This window comes from Neovison vison, chromosome 11, assembly GCF_020171115.1.
Source record: "Neovison vison isolate M4711 chromosome 11, ASM_NN_V1, whole genome shotgun sequence".
NCBI classification, from domain to species: Eukaryota; Metazoa; Chordata; class Mammalia; order Carnivora; family Mustelidae; genus Neogale; species Neogale vison.
In genome coordinates, this window is record NC_058101.1 from 188,852,989 (window position 1) to 188,875,928 (window position 22,940).

A 22,940-nucleotide genomic window follows, 5' to 3' on the forward strand; every position below is an offset into this window, starting at 1 on the left:
GAATTACATGATTATGGGGAGGAAATTTACTGTGTAAGAAAATGTGGGTTGTTTGGGGGCTTTGTTTGATTTTGTATATAGGGAAGGTTAAATGAAGCACCTAAACCATGTTTGAGTTACTGTATAGTATTTCCACAGTGCCTTATTCTGAATAGGTGTTTAAAAAAATTAGCAGATCAAATCAATTAATGTCCCTTTAAACGGCTGTGATCTGCTGGTCTCCTGTTATAGGTTCTACAGTTTCTAAGAAAGCTACCTGATTGTTTGCAAAAGACTGGGGCTATTATGTCCTCCACTGCAGTGATTGCTGGGAAAACTGGAAGTTCTGCTGGTCTGTGCAATAAGGAAAGGTTTCTGAATACCCAGAAGACTCTTGTCACAAATTTAAAACACTTACCTCAGTTATTTCATCCTCAAGTCTATAAAAATCATGTCTGGTCATTTTGAAGATTAAACAACATGCCCTTAGCACAGCGCCAGTGAGACAGGCAATTAATGAAAGTTAGTATCTTTATTCCAATTGTATATTTATAGTCCATATGAATACTTGGTCTTCCACAAAGACAGATTATTATTTTTCAAGTCTAAGAAAATAATTCTGTTTTTCCTAAAGTTCTATTGCCAAGAACGTGTACAGAAATAAAAAGAATGAAAAATAAAACTGTAGTACTATATGCTGGCATGTGGAGTAACAATACATATTGGGATGGAAATTTAAATAAAAATATGCATTAAGTTGTTTTGTGATTTAGACATGGCCTTACCAAGCCTCAGATACATATAGTTACAGATTTTCTCCGTTATTAGCTTTTACAGCTACCCATAAAATGTGTTCATTCTGTAACACTGTATAGAAGCAAATTACAATTTAAAGAGCTTCAATAAAATTAATTAAAAACTAGACTGCCTAAAAGTTAAATATTAATTTCATTACTAAACCTGTTCTTAGGAAAAGCTAGCTCACAGTAAAGTTAAAAAAAAAAAATCAGACTTCTGTGTCTAGATTTACTATTTATTAACAAAAAGATTGTTTTTAACATTAGGAATTTAGAAAGTATATCATTATCCAATCACAAACCTATCAGATACTTATATAAAAAAATTAGTATGAAAGTTTATGTTGGACTAGATGAAGTAGAAGGCAATTTTTTCCATTAGGTAAAATAATTATTTAACTATATTGCTTCTTAACTGTACCCTTAATTTTAAAAATTAAACAATATATGAGCTGATGTATTCTCTTGATTTACTGTATATTAAAAGTTACTTTCTTGAGATGGCACATTAGTAGGTTTGGTATTTCCTGACACTATGAATATTTAAAAACAAATGGTTTTTGAAAGTTTCATCATCTGGAAAGAAGGAAAAATAAGGCTTTCTACAATTGAAAATAGTAATTTTTCAAAAAGTTTGAGAGGAAAAATATCTAAACAAACCATTTTTGTTAAAGAAATGAGGCAGTTTCAAATTAAAAATATAAATTTAAATGAAGCAATTTTATAAAATATTGATAATAACTAAAATTACATGCATAGGTACTTAACAGAGGAATAGCAATGGAACTTAAATATGATAGGACTGATCAACAATAAATAAACATTTATAGTGCAAATCGTGCAGAAAAATTTCTCAAAGCAAAGACCACAGCAATCATTCTGATCTGTACAAAATCAGTCTCAGTTCTGCATACGATCTATACAGGATATCTATGAATTCAGCCACTGTGATGAAATGCCAATTTGCAAATCATACATAAAAATGTGCTTAGTCTTGTGTCATTTCTGTCTTGGCAGTTTATGTTTTCAGGAAAATCTGAAAAGAAAAGAACATTAAAAAACCCTAAGATTTAAATTAAGATGATAAATTTTCATCTCTTTACATTCCCTTCCAATTAAGATCTACCTATAAGAAGATAGCTTGGATAACAGAGGTAGGGAAAGGATTCTAGCATGTTCATATAAATAATTACTCAATGCTGACTTTCTTCTTATGCCTTGATATTAAAAATCAACTCTTACCCAAGGGGATTGACAGTTTCATTTGTAAAACAAACAAACAAACAAACAAAAAACCAATTCAATGTTGACAGTAATGTTATGTACAACTAGATTAAGGAAAGGGGCAGATGAGTCTGAGGTAGAGATGAGAAATTCCTGCCACTTCCCTCCTTAGAAATGCTCCCTCCGCAGAGTCTACTCCTCTGGAAAGAAGGAAAAATAAGGCTTTGTATAGCCCATTGAATGAGCAAAGGGCCACATGACACTGATCTCCAGGCCAAACTGCTGTTGGGCCAGTCTCTCTCCTGGGGATTTGCAATGAAACCCTTGTTTGTCTCCGTGTTTGTCTACCTGAACTGTCATAACGTGATCAGGCCTGCAGGCAGCCACGGTGGAGCACATGCAAGCAGAGCTAACAAAGGAGCTCTGAGAGCAAGCTGGGAAGCACAAGAGAGTGAGAGGCAGGAAAGAACAGAGACGCAGGAAAGAGAAACAGGCAGCCTTGGCAAGGGTGTGAGAAGTTTTTATGGTCTTCCAGAGTGTTTTCAATCAGTGACTGAGTTGTCCTTTGTGCATTTTGACCCTATCTCTGCATTGTTCAATAATACAAACTTTTACTTAAATTTGCAGGGGTGGGAACTAGTTTTCACAGCCAAATCACTCCTAAAACTACAGAGATGGAGAGGAAAAGGAAAAGTGTCTTGAGATCGATAAAGGCGTGACCACAGATAAAATGATAGGAGAAAGAACATGAAATGGAAAACTTAAGCGGAAAATGGAAAATTGAAGTGGGTGCTCTCAAATATAACTCCAGATTATAGAAGGCTTAAAACCAGAGAGAAATTTAACAGTGATCCTACCACTGCTAAGATCTCATTGTCAGTTCTGCAGCAGAGAAATTATACCACAGGGTGGTATTTGAGGAAGCTCGTTCTGTCAGTGCTGTGTAGGAAGGAGAAACACTACATTCTGGCAACTGGCAAGACAATTACTGGAATACTCCTGGTGTGAGATGGAAAAGCGACAGACTGGAAGTTCAATTTAAAGGAAGAAATGACAAAGGAGGCTAGTGAGAAATACGTCAACTAAGTGATACGGTATACACCACATACGAACTAAGAGACAGGAATGAATTATAGTTTATAATTCTACAGAACTATCCAACACTGAAAAAAAACCCAACATTTCATTTAAGCTGACATCATAGTGATAAAACATCCAAAAGATTTCCACTTGTAAATGCTAATGTATATAAAATTACGCTTAATGTATAATACAAAGCATTTTATATATCCTCTAACAGAAGTTATAACAGAATTATGCTTAAAGCTGACTAAACAGGCACTAGTGAAAAGACTTCAATTAAAGAATAGTCATGCAATAGCCTCTGACTCAAACTTTCTGGGAGACAATTACCTATAGTGGGGTGTGAAATTGGCTGTGCATTGCTATTGCCTGTTGAAGTTTCTCTTCCTTGGCTCTTCTACAGTGGCAGATCTAGAAGATAAATGATTTAAAATACCAGTCACTTCTCCAATGATTTAACTACTGCTTCTTAAATTATGACAGAATTTGAAGTAAGAATCCTTTAACCTGCTGACATTTTAAACTTTTGAATGTTTAAGGTAGCTCAGAATTTAAGAACCCCCACCCCCCGCAAACATGGAATTGTATTTGGAAGATAACCTTTGCCTCTGAACTTCTAGAATGTTAAAACAAACCTTGAGCCATTATATCAATTCTCTGATTGTAGAATTTCAAGCATCTATGTTTTAAAAATAAAAAAAGAAAAGAATCCTACTGTTGTTAGCTAGGAAACTTAGTAAATAAAAGCTTCAAGGTATAGTACCACAAAAGAATAAACCAGAAATCAATGCCTTACTAATGCTATAACTAGTCTTTAACGTCCCTAAACTTCAATTTTTCTCTTATGGAAAACAGGGATAATAAAATCTGCCCACTTTCCCTAACAGGATATGCATATACATAGCACACATTTTACGAAGTTTAATAACAAAAGGTTAATTTTCAAATGTGATGTTTCAGAGAAATTAGGTAAATATTTAGAATTCTATCAAAGGGCAAAATACTATTAAATAGACTTTCTTAATTTTTGGAAATCAGAACAGAACAGAAACTATTGCAGAACATTCTCAATAATATTTGCAAATTTTAAAATTTATAGATTCTTCCCTTTTTAAATAACTTGTTGAACATCAGCAGTTGTACACTCCTATAACTACTAAGATCAGACTTAAGCTAATTTACTAACTCTAATACAAAATAATAATAAAATATTGCTATCATTCTTAAAGAATAGAGGCTCTTCAGTTTCTTCTCAGGGCACTCAAAACTCTAGCTCGGTAACATGCGGAAGTATTTTTTTACTCATGAATATACTTAAGTAATTTGATATAACACTGTCAGTTGTCCTCAACTGAAGACGATTACATACTGTTCTCTTCTCCATGAAGCTACTGAGAAAATCATCTATTTCAGTTTTCCCTTCTAAGAAATCTTCAGCAATATTATCAGATTCCTCCTCAGCTTCATGTGCAGCTACTTTCAATCTTGCCTGTAGGGCACTGGCACTACAGCTCTGAAAAAGAAAACCAAGTACTAATTCAGTTTACAGTGCTCAGAAAAACTTCTAGAGGCAAAGGAGATGAGAGCAATTCATTATATGCCTCACACAGCCTTTTGAGGAAGACTGCTACCACCAAGGTTCTTAGCTTTTGCATAGAGGGGTAGATACCAAACACAAAAGAACCCAATCCATTGGCTGCAAACCACTGAATGAGAGAAGCTGACCCAATCAATGTTTTCTCCTGGGGTTTGAAGAATTAGGTCACTATAGTAGGCATCCTCTAAGAGGACCTCTATAATCCCTACCTCTTGGGCTAGACACGGTGACTCCCTTTTAATGTACAGAATATGACAAAGGTGAAGGTATTAAATTTGACCCAACAGGCAAAAGGCCTATACAAACACTGCTGAAAGAAACTGAAGATGTAAGGGGAAAGACCTCTCGTGTGCATGGATTGAAAGACTTTATAATTTTAGGGAGACAAGACTACCCAAAGTGATCTACAGAGTCAATGCTATTCCTATCAAAATATCCATGACAGGTTTTTGCAGAAAAAGAAAAACCCATTCTAAAATTCATATGGAATCTCAAGTGACCCCAAATAGCCACAACAATCTTAAAAAGAACAGAGGTGCATACTTCTCGACTTCAAAACTTACTATAAAGTTAAAGCAATCAAAACAGCATTGTACTTCCATCAACAGATGAATGGATAAAGAAGATGTGGTATATATACACAATGGAATACTATGCAGCCATCAAAAGAAATGAAATCTTGCCATTCGCGACAACATGGATGGAACTAGAGCATATCCTGCTTAGCGAAATAAGTCAAGCAGAGAAAGACAACTATCATATGATCTCCCTGATATGAGGCAGTGGTGATGCAACATGGGGGCTTAAGTGGGTAGGAGAAGAATAAATGAAACAAGATGGAATTGGGAGGGAGACAAACCATAAGTGACTCTTAATCTCACAAAACAAACTGAGGGTTGCTGGGGGGAGGGGGGTTGGGAGAAGGGGGGTGGGGTTATGGACATTGGGGAGGGTATGTGCTTTGGTGAGTACTGTGAAGTGTGTAAACCTGGCGATTCACAGACCTGTACCCCTGGGGATAAAAATATATGTTTATAAAAAATAAAAAATTATTTAAATAAATAAAAAAATAAAGGAGACCAAAAACAAATAAAAAAAAACCAGCATTGTACTGGCCTAAGAAGTGACATATAGATGAATGAAAGACCAAGCCTAGAAAAATATCCTCACATACACGGTCAAACATTTTCAAAAGTGTGCCAAGACCATTCAATGGGGAAAAGACAGTCTTCGGCAAATGGTGCAGGGAAAACTGGATACATGCAGGATGAAGTTGGACCTTTATCTTACCTCTTATATAAAAATCCACTCAAAAAAGAAAAAAAGTAAATAAAAACGAACTCAAAATGGATTGAAGACCTAAATATAAGAAATAAGACTATTTTTATTTTTCATTTTTTTAATTAATTTTTTTAAGTAGGCTCCATGCCCAGCGTGGGGTCCAACATGGGGCTTGAACAGGTCTTGAGCAAGACCTGAGCTGAGATCAAGAGTTGGACTCTTAACTGACTGAACCACTCAGGTGCCCTAAGACTATTTTTAATAACAGTCATGCTAGTGGGGGTGAGGTGGTAACTCACACACAGGAATGAAAAGGAATGAACCATTTTCTCATCACTCTTGCCAACCCTGGCCATCTATCTTTACAAGTATGGCTCACAAGGATGATGCAAAATTATTATTATTCTGAAAGGCTGACAATATTCAAATATTTCCATTCAAATGTTCAAATATTTCCATTATTTATTCACTGAATATTTAATGAGTATCTACTATGTACCAAGCACTGGACTTGATACTGGTTATGGACGGAATAAAACATGGCATGTTTCTACACTGATGGTACCAACAGTCCAGTGAAGTGATTTACATACTTTTTTTTTTTTTTTAAGATTTTATTTATTTATTTGTCAGAGAGAGAGGGAGAGAGAGCGAGCACAGGCAGACAGAGAGGCAGGCAGAGGCAGAGGGAGAAGCAGGCTCCCTGCCGAGCAAGGAGCCCGATGCTGGGAACATGACCTGAGCCGAAGGCAGCTGCTTAACCAACTGAGCCACCCAGGCGTCCCTGATTTACATACTTTATACAGAAGTCTGAATTGGGGTGCCTGGGTGGCTCAGTGGGTTAAAGCCGCTGCCTTCAGCTCAGGTCATGATCCCAGGGTCCTGGGATCGAGTCCCGCATTGGGCTCTCTGCTCAGCGGGGAGCCTGATTCTCCATCTCTCTCTGCCTGCCTCTCTGCCTACTTGTGATTTCTGTCTGTCAAATAAATAAAATCTTTAAAAAAAAAAAAAGGAAGTCTGACTCATCATCCCCAAAGATTGAGTGAACAGATGTAGAGACAAACACAAGAATCAAGGTTTTATTTTTTAAGTTTTCAAATATCATTTTAAGCAATTCTCATATAAATGGCAAAGAAGACAGGGTAACTATTATACCACTGGACATTCATATTCTATAATGAATAATGAACATTCATAACTATTATATCCACTGGACATTCATATTTCTCTTTTTGAGTTTCTTGTTCTTTCATTTGCCTGTCACTAGCATCACTGTCTTATTCCTAATATTAAGGGGATCCTGGAAATATCTGGCAATTGTGATGCCTGCTGCTGGTTTTTAATATTCTTTATCAAGTTAAGGATTTAATTTCTATTCTTAACTTACTATGAATTTATAAAGAATGAGTGACTATTGTGAAAAGCTTATTTAGCATCTAATGCGCAACTAAGTGTTTCAGTTGCTTCTCTTGGGCTTTCTTCTGGCTAAGATTGAGGGAGGACTGCTTACATTTGATTCCTGATCCTGATACTTTCGGTTTATATGACCTCAGGGAAGTTATTCAATATCCCTGGCTCAGACTGCTTATCTGTGCTATAAAAAATAACACCTATGTCCTAGAATTTTGTGGAAATAACAGGCAATATATGAAAATAGCATAGTGCAGTGAAAGATGCATAATCATTATTCAATGTTAGCTATTATTCTTATGCCTTTAATTCTAAAGGATGATCAAATTATCTGAAATCCATTATAAATTTATATTCTCCTTTGTCATCATTTTTTTCTATTTTCTATTTGTTGTTTTATTACATTGGCTTTACCTTCCAGAATTGCTGATTTTAAAGGAAAGAGGATGTTGGTTATTGATATGACATAAAGATTCTATTTCCTAACCCTTTTCCTTTTTAAAGATTTTTTTAGAAATAAGGGTGGAATTTTATGAAGTAGTTTTTTTTTATTTAACTGGATTTCTGGCATAAAATCTATTATTTGTGGCAAATTAAACTTTATAATTTTTATATACATTTCAACTTTCTAAGTTTTCATTTAAGATAGCTGTACATAAGCTTACAAGTGAGATTATAGTTCAAGTTGTTAGATTTTATTAGAAGAGGTAAACTGGCCTTTATAATAGCATTCCTAGTTAAGTTATTTATGAGGCTTTCTGTATTTTTGTGCTTTGGAACCAAATATGTCCTTGCATGAGCACAAATAATGTATAATGACCCATAAATGAGAGCTGTTCATCTCAAAGGTATCAAGCCTTATAAAGACAGACACCTAATAAGTGCTTTCTGATAATAATGAAACTAAGAATGTGGCTCACACATATTGAGATTAAAAATCCCCATGGTAAAGGAAAAGAGCTAAACACCTTACCTCACTAAGTTCATGCTGCCTTTGCATTTTCTTTTCAAAAGCAGATTTCAGCTGTGTAAGCAATTCATACTAAAAGATAAAATTAAAATGTTACTTTATTATATTTTTAAATTGTATGGACTTCTTCAAAATAATAACTAAACTTACCTTATCTAAAACGGTTTGCCTTTTGGCTTCCAAGCTGGGCTCCAAAAGGAGATTTTTTCCTGTAAGACAAATTTCTGGTTTATTTCTAGGTAAACGTTGTATTTTTCTTAGGAAATTTAAGAAGAAAGGAAAGACATACTTGCTAGCTCTTCAATACTTTTTACTAAGTCATCCTTGTCATTAATAATCTGTTTTAGTTGGGGCAAGGTCAGAAACTGTTCTAGTAATATCTCTTCTTGGTCATTCATATCTGTAAGCTGTGATACGCTAGAAACACAACAGAAAAGTTAATGAGTATCAGTCATTAGTTCTTCTCCATGATGATGAATATTCATAGTTTTTCCATTTTATTCCATTTTATTTCCATTGTAGTTGATATGGCTCAAAATAATTTTTGAACTAATATTTATGTAGCCACACATACAAACACACACACAAAGAAGGCAAATTATAACCTTAAAAGCAAATAAAACATCAACCACAGAGAACATAAAGGGTCTGAAAGTAGCATCCAATCAAGATAGGGTTATTAAAACTAGGGTTCATGACAATCACGACAATGTTAACCTCCGTATCTATATAGCTAATTGGCATGTGTCTGTCACAATAAAAGATAAGTATATGGATACATGTGTGTACAGCTATTCAAAAAATATTTAAAGAAAAGCAATCATGGAGGGCTAAACCAGAACCAAAAATCAATATCCATAGGGTGAAAGGGGGAACTGGAGGGTAGGATAGGAATGGAAGCTAAACCTTACTAAACATACTAGTTTTGACTACAGATCCATACAAAAGCATCATATGTTTAAAACAATTTAATTTTTAAAAAGCAGTCTCTAAAATTCAGAGTAAATGGAAAGAAATGAATACTGTTTTTTTTCTAAGTTACATATCATCTGGGCAAGTATTATTCAGACTTTAAAAAACAGTATTTGGCTATACATGTCAGGTGTGAGAACCAGAACACAAAAGAAGCGTAAAAAACAAAAACAAACTCTTATTTTGAATTTAGTAATTGCAGTAATAATACTGGTATTGTAATTTTGAAAAAAGAACAAGTGCCTTTCAGAAAAATGACTTCAGGCCAGGGAAAAGAAATTTCACGATGAGCCCGTGGCATCTCTGTTTCATCAGAAAGGCTATAGAAGCCAAAGTGAAGAGTTTGTTAGGGACTCAAAATAGAACTGTGTAAGCATCAAAAAGAATAATGACTGTAATAGACCGAAACATATCAAATATCTTTGTTTAAAATTTATGAGTTCTTAATAACACAGAAACAACTACAAAAATAAAAACAAAAAACCTTGCCTATCAGAAATTTTGGAGCTTGTTTGTACATCAACTCATTATTCTGAAAGTCGAAAAACACAAAAAATAAGGATTTATCTTTCCATTTCTGTATGAAGTATATTTCAAAAAAACATAAATAGTTGATATAGAAAGTTCTTCTTCACAGAATTCTGGCTGATTCTGGCAGCAGAAAATCACATTTGCAATCCTTAATGAAATCATGGATTGCCAGTGATTTCAGGGGGTTCACCTGTTTGAATCTTAATGTCACTAAAAATTGGGCAACCAGACATCACTGCTGCCTTACATGATGTAATAGGAAGTATGATGTAAGTACTCGGGACTAAAGAACTGAACCTATTTTTTTTTCAGCACTGAGATATAATTGATACATAACATTGTGTAGGTTTATGGTATACAACTCAATGACTTATTAGTGATTTGATAAAACTGAACCTAAATCTAATTGAAACTCTAGACCTAGCTACCAAGAGGAAGAAATACAGGAAAGAGAAGAACATTTTCAGTGGTACTACAAGGATGCAATCAAGCGAAAAGAAGATACAGAAAATTCTACAAGACAGATAAGGAATTTTCTCAATAAATACATAATAATATAATGTATATAATATATATAATAATATAATATGACATTTTAATAACTTTTTTAAAAAGAAGGAAGAAAAAAGAATCCTTTAGAACACTGAACAGTAACAGTGCCTACACTTCCTGGGGTTTCTGCAAGCATTACAATTCATAGGCAACCTTAACATGTATGTGATATATTGTAAACCCTCACTATTATTAGAAAATAAGGAGCCACTATTTCCAAAAATGATGATAAAACCCTGGGTAAATTAAGGTAAACTTTTTTTTTTTAAAAACTGTAGGATTTCTCATGGTATGTGGCTGTATATCCCTGGTGGGATATATCCCAGAGACAAAAAGAACTACAAAATTTTTTTTTTAATTATACTCAGAAGTCTTAGTAGTAATAGCCTTCTCAGTATTATCAACCTTCAACAGGGTATGAAGGATGCAATGTTTCCCAAAGTTGAGTAGCCATGAAACAATTTTTTCATGAAGCATCTCAGAGAAGCAGTGTTCTACGAAAAACAGTACCTTAAGCCTCAAATGTTACAAATTTATATGCCATCAGTTTGAATCCAATTTGGGTCAGTAAAAACACTGTTTATTACTTTATAAGAACATTAATGTGTTCCTCTATGTACAAAGTTTTACCTACAAAAGGAACAATGAAAAGGTCTAAAATAAGCCAAAAAATATTTGTGTGTGTGTGTTTTTTTAAAGATTATTTATTTGAGAGAGAGAGAGACAGTGAGAGAGAGCATGAGCAAGGAGAAGGTCAGAGAGAGAAGCAGACTCCCCATGGAGCTGGGAGCCCGATGCAGGACTCGATCCCAGAACTCCGGGATCATGACCCGAGCCGAAGGCAGTCGTCCAACCAACTGAGCCACCCAGGCATCCCAAGCCAAAAAATATTTGAAATCACCAGGCATGATGTACTGAGAAATGATTTTCACAAAAATGTAACCCTCAAGAGAGAACAACATTGTTATCCTGGTAACTATTACATCATTTCCAGCAGCTAGAAAAATCCCTGGGTACATACTATGTCACTCAATAAATACAAACAAGACAACATAAAACTGATTTACATAAGTTTCCCACTAAGACAATCACAATATACAAATAGTGAGGATTTAAAAACTCTCTTTCTTTAATATGGGTATGAAAATAATGATCTGGTTTGTATTCATCATTGTCAAATAGATAATGAATACTGACATTACTCTCCAAGTTTTTTACCTTAGTTCTGAGAGTTCGGGAAATGTATCAGGGATATCTGGCATCTTGTAACCAAAACCATCCTGGCTTACCTAAAGAGAGTTTGAAATGGTATTAAGTTTTAGCCGCCTTTTTGACTGCTCCTATTTACTTATAAAGTTAATTTTTTTTTAAATTTTTTATTTTTTATAAACATATATTTTTATCCCCAAGGGTACAGATCTGTGAATCGCCAGGTTTACACACTTCACAGCACTCACCAAAGCACATACACTCCCCAATGCCCATAACCCCACCCTCCTTTTAATGTACCACATCCCATGTTTCATTATCACCTCATCTTTGCACTTTACATTGTCCTTATTCTCCCCTTCTTTCTTTATTCTTATTTTTTCAGTGTACTTTATACATAGAGGGTTAAATTTTTTTTCTGTTTTCTTTGAGTGAGGTTCATTTGAGTACCTGTGTGACCTCTTTCTTGGGCACGTATATAACTGTTAAATAAAATGCTTAGGTGTATCTGTGACAAATGTAGAGAATTATCTATGGATTTCATTAATATATATATGGATATATCTGCCTCGTGTAAGAGATACTGAATTTTAAAAAAATATAGTAAATTGCAAAAGCCGAATAGTTATATAACTAAATATACAAGACAGGGTAGATAATAGGTATCCATTGTTGATTAGGTAATGGAATAGGTAATCCATTGTTTTATAAATGACTTTTTAAAATTGAGGATTCTTGAAAAGTTCTCTTGTAATTTTGTTTATCCTACAAACTGTAATTCATGATACTCACAGTATCTGTTCACAATATTCATTAATACAATGATGAAAAGTATTGGAAAAACAAAGTTCACTTGGGCCTAATCTGAAAAACAATCTGAGGGTTTTGAAGGGGCAAGGGTAAGAGGTTGGGGGAGCCTGGTGGTGGGTATTATGGAGAGCAAGCATTGCAGGGAGCACTGGGTGTGGAGCATAAACAATGAATGCTGTTACACTGAAAAGAAATTAAAAAAAAAAAAAAAAGAAGAATGGGAAAAATAAATAAATAAATAAATACAAACACTAAAATTAGTAAAGCTGGATAAGGTTTATAATATTTCAGTATTACTGTGGGTGATACTCACTTAAGGTTAAAACAGAGGTTTTAAAATCATTTATATGTTTTATTCATAAAGTATTAGTCCCTCAGTAATATTCCACATGCCAACAGTTACCAGCTTATTTAAGAACAGAAATTTTTTTTAAATCAATGAGACAACCTGAGGCCCTGAGCAGGTAGAGAACAGATTCTCCACAATCTGATACCTATGTCTCTTACGTGATCATTCTCCACAATCTGATACCTATGTCTCTTACGTGCCTTTGCCTATTTCCTACATGACAGCCAGAGAGATCTATTAAAGGCAGTTTCACAAAAATGCAATTTGATTTATGCCTCTGCAACTTTCTTAATACTAGTGCCTCTATATGGAAAGCTTTATATAACTCCTTTCATCCTGACAAATTAATTACCATCTATCAAAAACTGGCCTTAAACATAAACAAACAAATACATTAATTTATCTGCCTCATTTTAAGTGAGCACCTACTATATGCTATCAAGTATGGTTTGAGGCACTAAGGATAAAGTGGTGAAAGAGCAGAAACACATTTTTTATAAAAGCATCCCCTTCTAGGTCTACCTCAGTTCCTGGGAGCACTGACAGTTTCCTCATCTGTCTTCACCGTTAACTCTAGACTCTCTCTTCTACTCTACTGGAAGTTTCTTATTTGCAATTACTTGATAATTTGCTGGTCTCCTCTGAGGTTTTTATTTGAGTTGAAAATGTGATTTAATATTTTTATGTTTTGTGCATTACTTAATGGCTGGCATGAGAAGGCATATAATAAATATATGTCAATTGGATGAATTTTCAAGGATACAAAAATATAGAAATTGAAGATACTTACTGGCGCTGAAGTGTCTGTTGTAGGAACAGGTAATGGCAGATTTGAAAGGACGCCAAAAGAAGGAGCAGCAGGTTTGGCTGGTGTATAACTTGTTGTTGAAGAAGAAATAGTGTCAGCAACAGACAAAGAAGTGATAGTCCTGTTAGCTTCTTGTGGGGGATATGGAGGAAGAAATGGGAAACCCTGAGAGGCATAAGGAGGCATCCCACCTGGATTACTATATAGGCTAAAGAGAAAAAACAGAAAAAAAAAAAAAAAAAAAACCACATTAGACTTTAGGTATAAACTTATAAAATTATTCCCAAATGGTTCTAACTAACAATGGTCACGCCACAGAGACAGAATCTTGTTACTATAATCATGTAACTGAATTAAATATTCTATATATTGATAAAATGTGACTCTCCCCAAATAGAAGTATGGTTTCCATAAAAAAGGAAAGTGTTTTGGAAAACATATAATTCAACTAGTCATAGTAGAAGTGAATAGACAAGCTCTTTTTGGGTTTTGAGCATTCTATTACCATCAACCATTGTCTTCATAAAGAGAACGGAGAAATTTAATCCAGGAAATGTATTCAAGACAGGTTGTTTGAACAGCAGCTCTCACTTTATTTGGAAAATATAACTGAAAGTCATGACTGCTTTTCTAGGAAACGGAAAATAGTTAAATGTATATAAGAACTACTAAAAATGTTAAAATATAAAAAATAAATACATATAAAAAACTAAGTATATAGATTAGAAAAAGTGGTACAGCACTTGGGATTGAATCAGAGAGCAATATTTATTTTCACAATGAAATAAATATCTGGGTCCTGGTTCAAGATGACAAGATAGCAAGACCTTGAAATCACCTCCTCCCATGAACACACTAAATCTACAGGAATATGGAACAATTTCCCCAAGAAAAAAAAAGTCCTAAAATTTAGTTGTACAGCTCCTACAAATCTAGCGAATATGACAAATCGATATTGAAGTGGGAAAGCCTGAGATATAAGCTCACTGTAAACCCAAACCTTGACATAGAGACCTATAAACAGGAGAAAACTCAAAACCTGAAGCTTCTTCCTGAAGAAAAAGAGCTTAAACCCCATACTAGCAGTCCATCTTTTATGCCCTGCTTCTCAAAGAACAGCCCCCAAAACATCTAGCTTCAAAAACCAAAGAATCTACCCCAGAACCTAGCACAGAAACAGCTGTTTGAGAGGCACCCAGATTTTAGGTGGAAGAGTCTCATTTCCTAATCTTAAAGTATCAGCTTGAGGGACAGGTACCTAATTTAACCCCCATCCAGGACCCACTGGGATATGCTCTAGGGCCAAAGGGTGGTGGGTGCTCTCTCCATGTTCTCCCTCTGTCACACTCCAGAGCACCAGTATCTCTTGGAAGGAAGCTTCCATGTACATATGGTGCTTGGTTTTTATGGCTGGTGGCCCCAGGTTTGGTGGCTGCCATCCACGAGATACCCATTGAGGGCATGACTCTGGAGACCGAGGCTTGCATTCCTGGGTCCCATGCGACTGTAAAACAATGAGACAGTTAGTTGTCGGCAGGCTACCACCCCCAAGGCCCTGCACAGAGGGCAAATCGAATACATCCCTAGTCTTCCTGTGAAAGAGTCTGATAAACATGTCTAAAAGCTTTGGCTTGATGAGAAGGCTTCTGGTCTGACATACAACGAGGGGCCCACGAAGGCACTCCCAGGAAACATAGGTCGGGGGATGCCAGCTCTGCACACTCCCTCAGTCTCACTCCAGCTCACCAGTATCTTCCAGAAGAAGCTTTAAACAATCATCTGGGGCCCTAATTTTGCAGCTCTCCCCAGGCACCAGACCTCCAGATCACCTGGCTCTAGTGGCCAGCAGGCCTACGCTTGCAGCCCCAGGGGACTATCTATATTTGCATACTTTAAAAGCAGCTACCTGAGGGTCTGGCTGAGGGTTTGGCTTCTAATCAGCCTGAATCCAGGGACTAGCTGAGATCCTCTCAGGTCCTGGCACACCCTCAAATACTGGGAGCTATTAAAAATATAATAGACTTCTTGAACAATACAACGATTTTTGAGATAATCAAGAAGTAGGGCAGGGCTAAATGATAAGGTTCATTTCCTAGTGCAGTCCTCGAGACTAGGAGAAGTGGCTGTTTTATCTTATGCATAGAAACCAACATAGAGAGTCAAGGAAAAATGTAGAAAAAGAAAAATAGGTTCAAAACAAATGAACAAAAACTTCAGGAGGGAAAATGTGATAAAATGGAAATAAGTAATTTACCTGATAAGAGTTCAAAGTATTGTATGTTCAATGAACTTGGGGGAAGAATGGATGAACACAGTAAGAACTTCAACAAAGAGATAAAAAATATAAGGAAGTACCAAACAGAAGTCACAGAGGTTTAAAAAAAAAAAAAGCCACTAGAGGATTTCAAAAGCAGACTGAATAAAGCAGAAGAAATGAGTGTACTCAAAGACAGGGCAGAGAAACTCACCCAATCAGAGCAGCAAAATGAAAAAAAAAAAAAATCTCTGATTTGAAACTGTACTACGATGTTATAGCAGTCAAAACAGAATGTTACTGGCATAAAACTGTACAAATAGATCAATGGGATTGAATACAAAACCCAGAAATAAACTTATACATATACTGTAGCCAAGAATATACAATGGGGAAAGGACAGCCTCGTCAATAAACAGTACTGGGGAAAATGGACGGCCACACTCAAAAGAATGAAATTACCATTCCCTTACAGCATGTATAAAAATTAATTCAAAGTGGATTAAAGACTTAAATTTAAGACCTGAAACCATTAAACTCCTAGAAGAAAACACAGGAAGTAAGATTCTTGAAATTGGTCTTGATCATTCTTTGCATCTGATACTAACAGCAAAGGCAACAAAAGCAAAAATAAGCAAGTGGGACCATATCAAACTAAAAAACTTCTGCACAGCCAAAGAAACTATCAACACCACAAAAAGGCATCTTACTAAATGGGAGAAGATATTTGCAATAATATATCTGATAATCAGGAGTTAGTACCCAAACTATGCAAAGAAATCCTGCAATAGCAAAACATAGTCCAGTTAAAAAATGGGCAGGTGATATTAATATTTTTTACAAGATAACATAGATGGCCAACAGATACATACAAAGATGTTCAACATCACTAATCATCATGAAAATCCAGATCAAAACCACAATGAAATATCATGCGACACTGGTTAGAATGGCTATCACTAGGAAGACAAGAAGTAAGGGGTTGTGGAAGATGTGGAGAACAGGAAACCCTTATATACTCTTGGTGGGAATGTAAATTGGGGCAGCCATCGTGGAAAATAGTCTGGAGGTTCCTCAAAAAAAAAAAAACAAAAAAACATCAAAAATAGAATTACCATATGATCCAGCAATTCTACTTCTGGGATTTATCCAAAAAACTGAAAGCAGTAACTCAAAAAGATTAATGGTGACTCTGTCTGGGCTCCTGTGTAGTCAGGATGGGGTACGTCACTAGAAAGACATAATTACGAAGGGCTGGAACGATGATCAGCTATACCCACCAACCTCAGGGAATAAGGGGCCGCAAACAAAGCTCTATGAAAACTCTTGAACAATGAGATCCGACAAACCGTTGTTGGTGAAGCGTCCACATGGTGGGAGGGTGGTGCATCCCGGCCCATGGGGAAAGAAGCTTCTACATAATGGGACTCTCCCAGTCTTGCCCTGTGCATGACTTCACATGGCTATTCATCTGCATCCTTCATAATGCCCTTTTATAATAAACTGGTAAATGTAAGTATTTCTCTGAGCCCTAACACATTAATGGAACCTGCGGGGGGGGGGTCTGATTTTATAGTCAGTGGGTCAGAAGCAGATAAACAACCTCTGGATTTGATTGGTGTTCGAAGCAAAGCAGTCTTCTAAGACTGCGCCTTACCTCATGGAAATTGACCCTATCTTCATGTAGAGAGCATCAGAATTGAATTAAATTTATAGGAAGCTCAGTCACTGTCTGCTGACAAATGGCGAATTACTTGGTGGTGTTGGAAAACTCACATATCAGGGTACTGAAATACATTCCAAAATCTATGAAGTTTGAACAATTTTTAAACCGGAGTATTACTGTTTCATTTAATGACATAAATTAACATGAATTGGAATTATGCTGGAAAATAATTATTACAAATTTTGAAACATACAATGATACTAAAGTTCATATGGACAATTAAGAAAAAAAAGTATCCGAAAAAGGGTTAAGAAGAGAATAAGCAAAAGAAATTATAAAATCTTTACAATTAAAAAAAAAGGAAAAGACAACTTTTTTTAGAGCAAATAGTGGCAAATGGATATGCAGATCAATGGAATTGAATAAAAAATCCAGAAAAAGCCCCAAACACATAAGGGAATAAGGATAGAAGACAGATGTGAAATAAACTGAAAAAAAGATCGGTGTTGGGACCCTGGAAAAAACTGAATTGGAGACAGATCATTATATTCAGAACAGGATAAAAACCAAATTTATCAAAGATTTAAATGCTTAAAACCACATCTTACCAGAATCAGAAGAAATTATTGAGAAATAATAAGCTTGGGGTGGGAAAGGACTTTTCGTGATCCCAAATTCCAAAGTCATAAGAGAAAACGGTTAATTGCTTGACATTAAGAAAGAACAAAAACAAAAACCTCACAGGACAAAGCTGATTATAAGACAAGAAGTTGGTGGAAAATACTTGAAACTCACATCACAGACACAGGAGTAATTTCTCTAATACATAAAAAGTTCCTACAAATTGATAGACTAACAACTCAGCAGCAAAATGAAAAAGAGGATAGAAGATATGGGTTACAAAAAAGGAAAGAAAAACATCTCTCAATCAGAGGAAAAGATACTCAACTTCATTGTAAGTAAGATAAACACAACTAAAATTATACTAACATATCATGTTCTACTATAAATTGGCAAAGATCCATCCCAATAATATACTGTATTGGCAAAGAATAAGGGGAAGTAAGCACTGTGTATAGTGGTAGAAATGGGTGCAACTTACTCTGTAGGGCAATTTTACAGTATTTGTCAAAATTACAAATGTACATGCCACTTTGAGAATGTATCCAAGAAATATACTAACATTTGGCTAGAATATTTTTTTTAAGATTTTATTTATTTTACAGACAGAGATCACAAGTAGGCAGAGAGGCAGGCAAAGCGAGAGGGGGAAGCAGGCTCCTTGCTGAGCAGAGAGCCCGATGTGGGGCTTGTTCCCAGGACCCTGGGATCATGAACTGAGCTGAAAGCAGAGGCTTTAACCCATTGAGCCACCCAGGCACCCTAGAATATTATTTTTAAGGTTATTCACTCTTGCACTGAGGGTAAAGAAAGTGGGCCTCTTAGGAAAGAGTGCAAACAACAAAAATATCCATCAACAGAAGTCCTGCTTATAAATTAGACTGCATCTATAAAACAAGTACTTTGTGGTCATAAAGAAGAATGAAGAAGTGCTTTATGTACCAACATGGAAAACTCTCCAAGCTATACCATTCAGTGAAGGAAAAAAGGGGGAAGAGGAATAGTATGCTACCATTTGTGTAAAGAAGGAGGGAATAAAATACTCCACATACATATCTCTTCGTAGGTCATAAAACATCTTGGAGGGGCGCCTGTGTGGCTCAGTGGGTTAAGCCTCTGCCTTCAGCTCAGGTCATGATCTCAGGTTCCTGGGATCGAGCCCCGCATCGGGCTCTCTGCTCAGCAGGGAGCCTGCTTCCCCCCCCCCGCCTGCCTCTCTGCCTACTTGTGATCTCTCTCTCTCTCTCTCTCTCTCTGTCAAATAAATACATAAAAAAAAAAAAATCTTAAAAAAAAAAAACAAAAAAAAAACATCTTGGAAATTCTATGCATATTCACCCAAACCAAAAAGCTTTGGATACCAGCAAGAAGAAAAACCAGGTTGTAAGGGAGAGAAAAGTGGAAGAAAGATTTTTTACTCCCTGTATATTTTTTGAATTTTCATTCAAGTAAATATATGATCTATTGAAAAAGTTAAAATGAGCTTTCTAATTTAGCTTATTTATTTAAAAAATGGCTCATCTTTATGTTAAAACTTTTATCTAAAAGTATGCTAGTGATATAAATATATATATGACATAAATATTTATATATGTGTGTGTCTGTATATATATCTACAGATATATAGATATATATAAAACAAGTTATTTGGAAACAATATGACCAACCTGAGGGAGTATTTGCATTATCCTTGAAGTCTTTATTGTGAACCAATTTGCTTTATTTTGACCTCAGCAGCAGATACAACCTATTAAATAATCTAAGAAATGCATCAAACCTGCATTTTAATAGCCTGTACATTAATCATAGAACTTATCTAAAATGGGAATAAGTGGCTTTTATTTTCAAATAAGGTGAATGAACTTATATCCAACCCTACCCAGACAGAAAACAGGGTATACAGTTTTTAGATAAAGAATATGAGTGAGGCTTATATCTCCAGGACAAAGACACAGCGAAGAGAGATGAGGGCTGGGGCTGATGCACCTAATCTAATAATCTAGCTAAGCAGATTTCCAGGCAGTGTGCAAGAAGCCACCTGACTCCTGAGCAAGAGCAACTTCTTGGAAATTAAGTAGGAATAGGATATAAAGCCAAGAAATATTCTGAGAAAAGGGAATGAAAAGACCAACAAGCAGCGTCATGATTAAATTTCAGAATGCCAAAAATTTTTTCTAAAATTTACAAAGGATCAGAAATCAAAATGGCAGGGTGCTGGGTGGCTCAGTGTGTTAAAGCCTCTGTGTTTGGCTCAGATCATGATCCCAGGGTCCTGGGATCGATCGAGCCCCACATCTGCTCCGCAGGGAGCCTGCTTCCTCCTCTCTCTCAGCCTGCTTCTCTGCCTACTTGTGATCTCCGACTGTCAAATAAATAGACTCTTAAAAAAAAATGGCATTGGACAATTTGCAGTAATAGAAACCATACAGACAATATAGCAACATCTTCAAAATTCTGAATGGAAAAGCACTTTAGCTTAGAATTTGAACTATACAGATTTTTAACTCTGAAGGATATATTAAAGACATTTACAGATTTTTTTTAAGTCTCAAAATTTGTCTTCTAAGAATCTGTGGCATACTGTATTTTCAAACATTGGACACACCAATGTTTCTGGTCTTATGCTCTTTCAGAACCTTACCTCTCCACCAACCAAGAAGAAAAACCCATTTTCCTTCCCTTGAAAACCGATCACGACATTGCGACTGCCTCAACAAACTAAATGCAGCAAAAGTAACAGTGAATGACTTCAGCATCCAAGTCATAAAAGGCAATATGACTTCCTCATAGCTCTCAAGATGTCATTCTAAGGACCACCACTATGTTGTAAGGTAGCCTACCTAGGTCATAGGGAGAGGCCACATCCGGCATCCCTAGGTTAGGCCATCCGATGATAGGGTGAGGGCTCACTGATGATAAGCATACAAGAGCATACAAGAGCTCTCTGATGAACCCCTTCCAGAGATGAAGATTAGTAAGCAAAGTTCATGTGTTCAACATTTTCAGCCAAAACATGCAGGGTAATTTGTTATGAAGCCTTAGTTGCCAGAACAGATTTTAGCACCTAGAAGTGGAAAGCTGCTATGATATTAAAGAGAGATGATATTAAAGAGAGAAAGAGAGAAATCTAAAATTGGGAGTGGCTTTGGAACTTGACAGGTGAAAGCCAAATGTACCCTTAAAGAGATGGTTAACAGTAGCCTAAGGGCCTTGGAGGACTGGTCAAAAAGCACTTACAGGAAAGTGAGGAAAATGTTGGAATGGGAACTTTGTTATGTATTAGTAGAAAGGTACCAAAAAAGTTACCTGCGATAATGGGGAAAGTAGACAATGTACAGGCTTAACTCATTTTATTATGCTTCACAGACACTGAATCTTTGCTCGCTTCATATCTCTGTGTCACATTTTGATATGCTTACAGTACTTCACACTTTTTCATTATTATTTTTGTTATGGTGATCTATGATCTTTGATGTTACTATGTCAACTGTTTTAGAGTGCCATGAACGGCACTCATAGAAGAAAGTGAACTTCATCCATAAACGTGTGTTCTGACTGCTCCATTGACCAGCTGTTCCCCATCTGCCTCTCTCCGCCCGGGCCTCTCTTTTCCCTGAGACATAAAATTAGGACAATTAATAACAATGGCCTCTAAATACTCAAATGAAAATGAGACTCACGTGTCTCCCACTTTAAATCAAAATGATTAAGTTTAGTGAGGATGGAGTGTTTAAAAAAAAATAAAAATAAAAATAAAAAAACAAAAAACAAGACAGGCTAAAAGCTAGGCCCCTTGGGCCAAACAGCCAACTTGTAAGTGGAAAGGAAGGCTTCTTGAAAGAAATCAGAAGTGGTACTCCAATGAACATGCAAAATGGTAAGAAAGTAAAACAGCCTTATTGGAGATGTGGAGAAAATTTTAGAGGATTAGACAGAAGATTAATCAGCCATGACATCCCCTTAAGCCAAAGCCTAATCCAAAGCAAGGTCCTAACACTCTTCAGTTCTGTGAAGGCTGCAGATTTTGATTGAGTCCTTTCTCTTTTTCTCTTAATGTATCTAGAGGTTTATCAATTTTATTAATTTTTTCAAAGAAACAGCTCCTGAGTTTCACTGATCTGTTCTATTGGGTTTTTTGTTTGTTTTTGTGTGGTTTTTTTTTTTAGTTTATTATTTATTTCTGCTCTAATCTTTATTATTTTCTTCCTTCTACTGGTTTTCAGTTTTGTTTGTTCTTTTTCTAGCTCCATTAAATATGATTAAGTTGTTGGAGATTTGTCTTGATAAACTTCCCTCTTAGAACCACTTTTGGCTGCATCCCAAAGATTTTAGATCATTGTGTTTTCATTTTCATTTGTTTCCATGTAACTTTTTATTTCTTTTTTGATTTCTTGGCTGACCCATTAACTGTTTAGCAGCATGTTACCATGTATTTGCCCTTTCCAGATTTTTTTCTGGTGGTTGATTTCTAGTTTCATAAAAGATGCTTGGTATGAGTTCAATCTTTTTGAACTTGTTGAGACTTGTTTTGTGGCCTAATATGTGATCTAGTCTAGAGAAAGTTCCATATACACTTGAAAAGAATATGTATTCTCCTACTTTAGGACGGAATGTCCCTAATATATCTGTTAAATTAATCTGGTCCAGTATGCCATTTGAAGCCACCATTCCCTTGATTTTGTTTGGGTGATATGACTATCGATTTAAGTGGGGTGTTAAAGTCCCCTACAATTATTATATTACTATCATTTAGTTCCTTTATATTTGTTATATATATAACTGTTTTATATTTATAACTGTTCTATGTATTTGGGTATTCCCAAGTTG

The 22,940-nt window shown here is 35.6% G+C and overlaps 1 protein-coding gene across 2 annotated transcripts in view; it reads right to left on the reverse strand.

Moving 5' to 3' along the window:
• Positions 1 to 492: 492 nt before the first annotated feature.
• The window catches only part of VPS37A (VPS37A subunit of ESCRT-I), a 55,482-nt gene continuing 33,034 nt past the window's right edge, over positions 493 to 22,940 (reverse strand). For both annotated transcript variants that reach the window (XM_044225508.1, XM_044225509.1), the window contains exons 5-12: positions 13,555 to 13,780; positions 11,615 to 11,685; positions 8,631 to 8,758; positions 8,492 to 8,550; positions 8,345 to 8,413; positions 4,453 to 4,596; positions 3,414 to 3,494; positions 493 to 1,812 (exon numbers count right to left, since the gene is read on the reverse strand). In XM_044225508.1, the coding sequence (XP_044081443.1) occupies positions 3,414 to 3,494; positions 4,453 to 4,596; positions 8,345 to 8,413; positions 8,492 to 8,550; positions 8,631 to 8,758; positions 11,615 to 11,685; positions 13,555 to 13,780 (778 nt within the window). In that variant the 3' untranslated portion in view covers positions 493 to 1,812. The remainder of the gene's footprint in view (positions 1,813 to 3,413; positions 3,495 to 4,452; positions 4,597 to 8,344; positions 8,414 to 8,491; positions 8,551 to 8,630; positions 8,759 to 11,614; positions 11,686 to 13,554; positions 13,781 to 22,940) is intronic.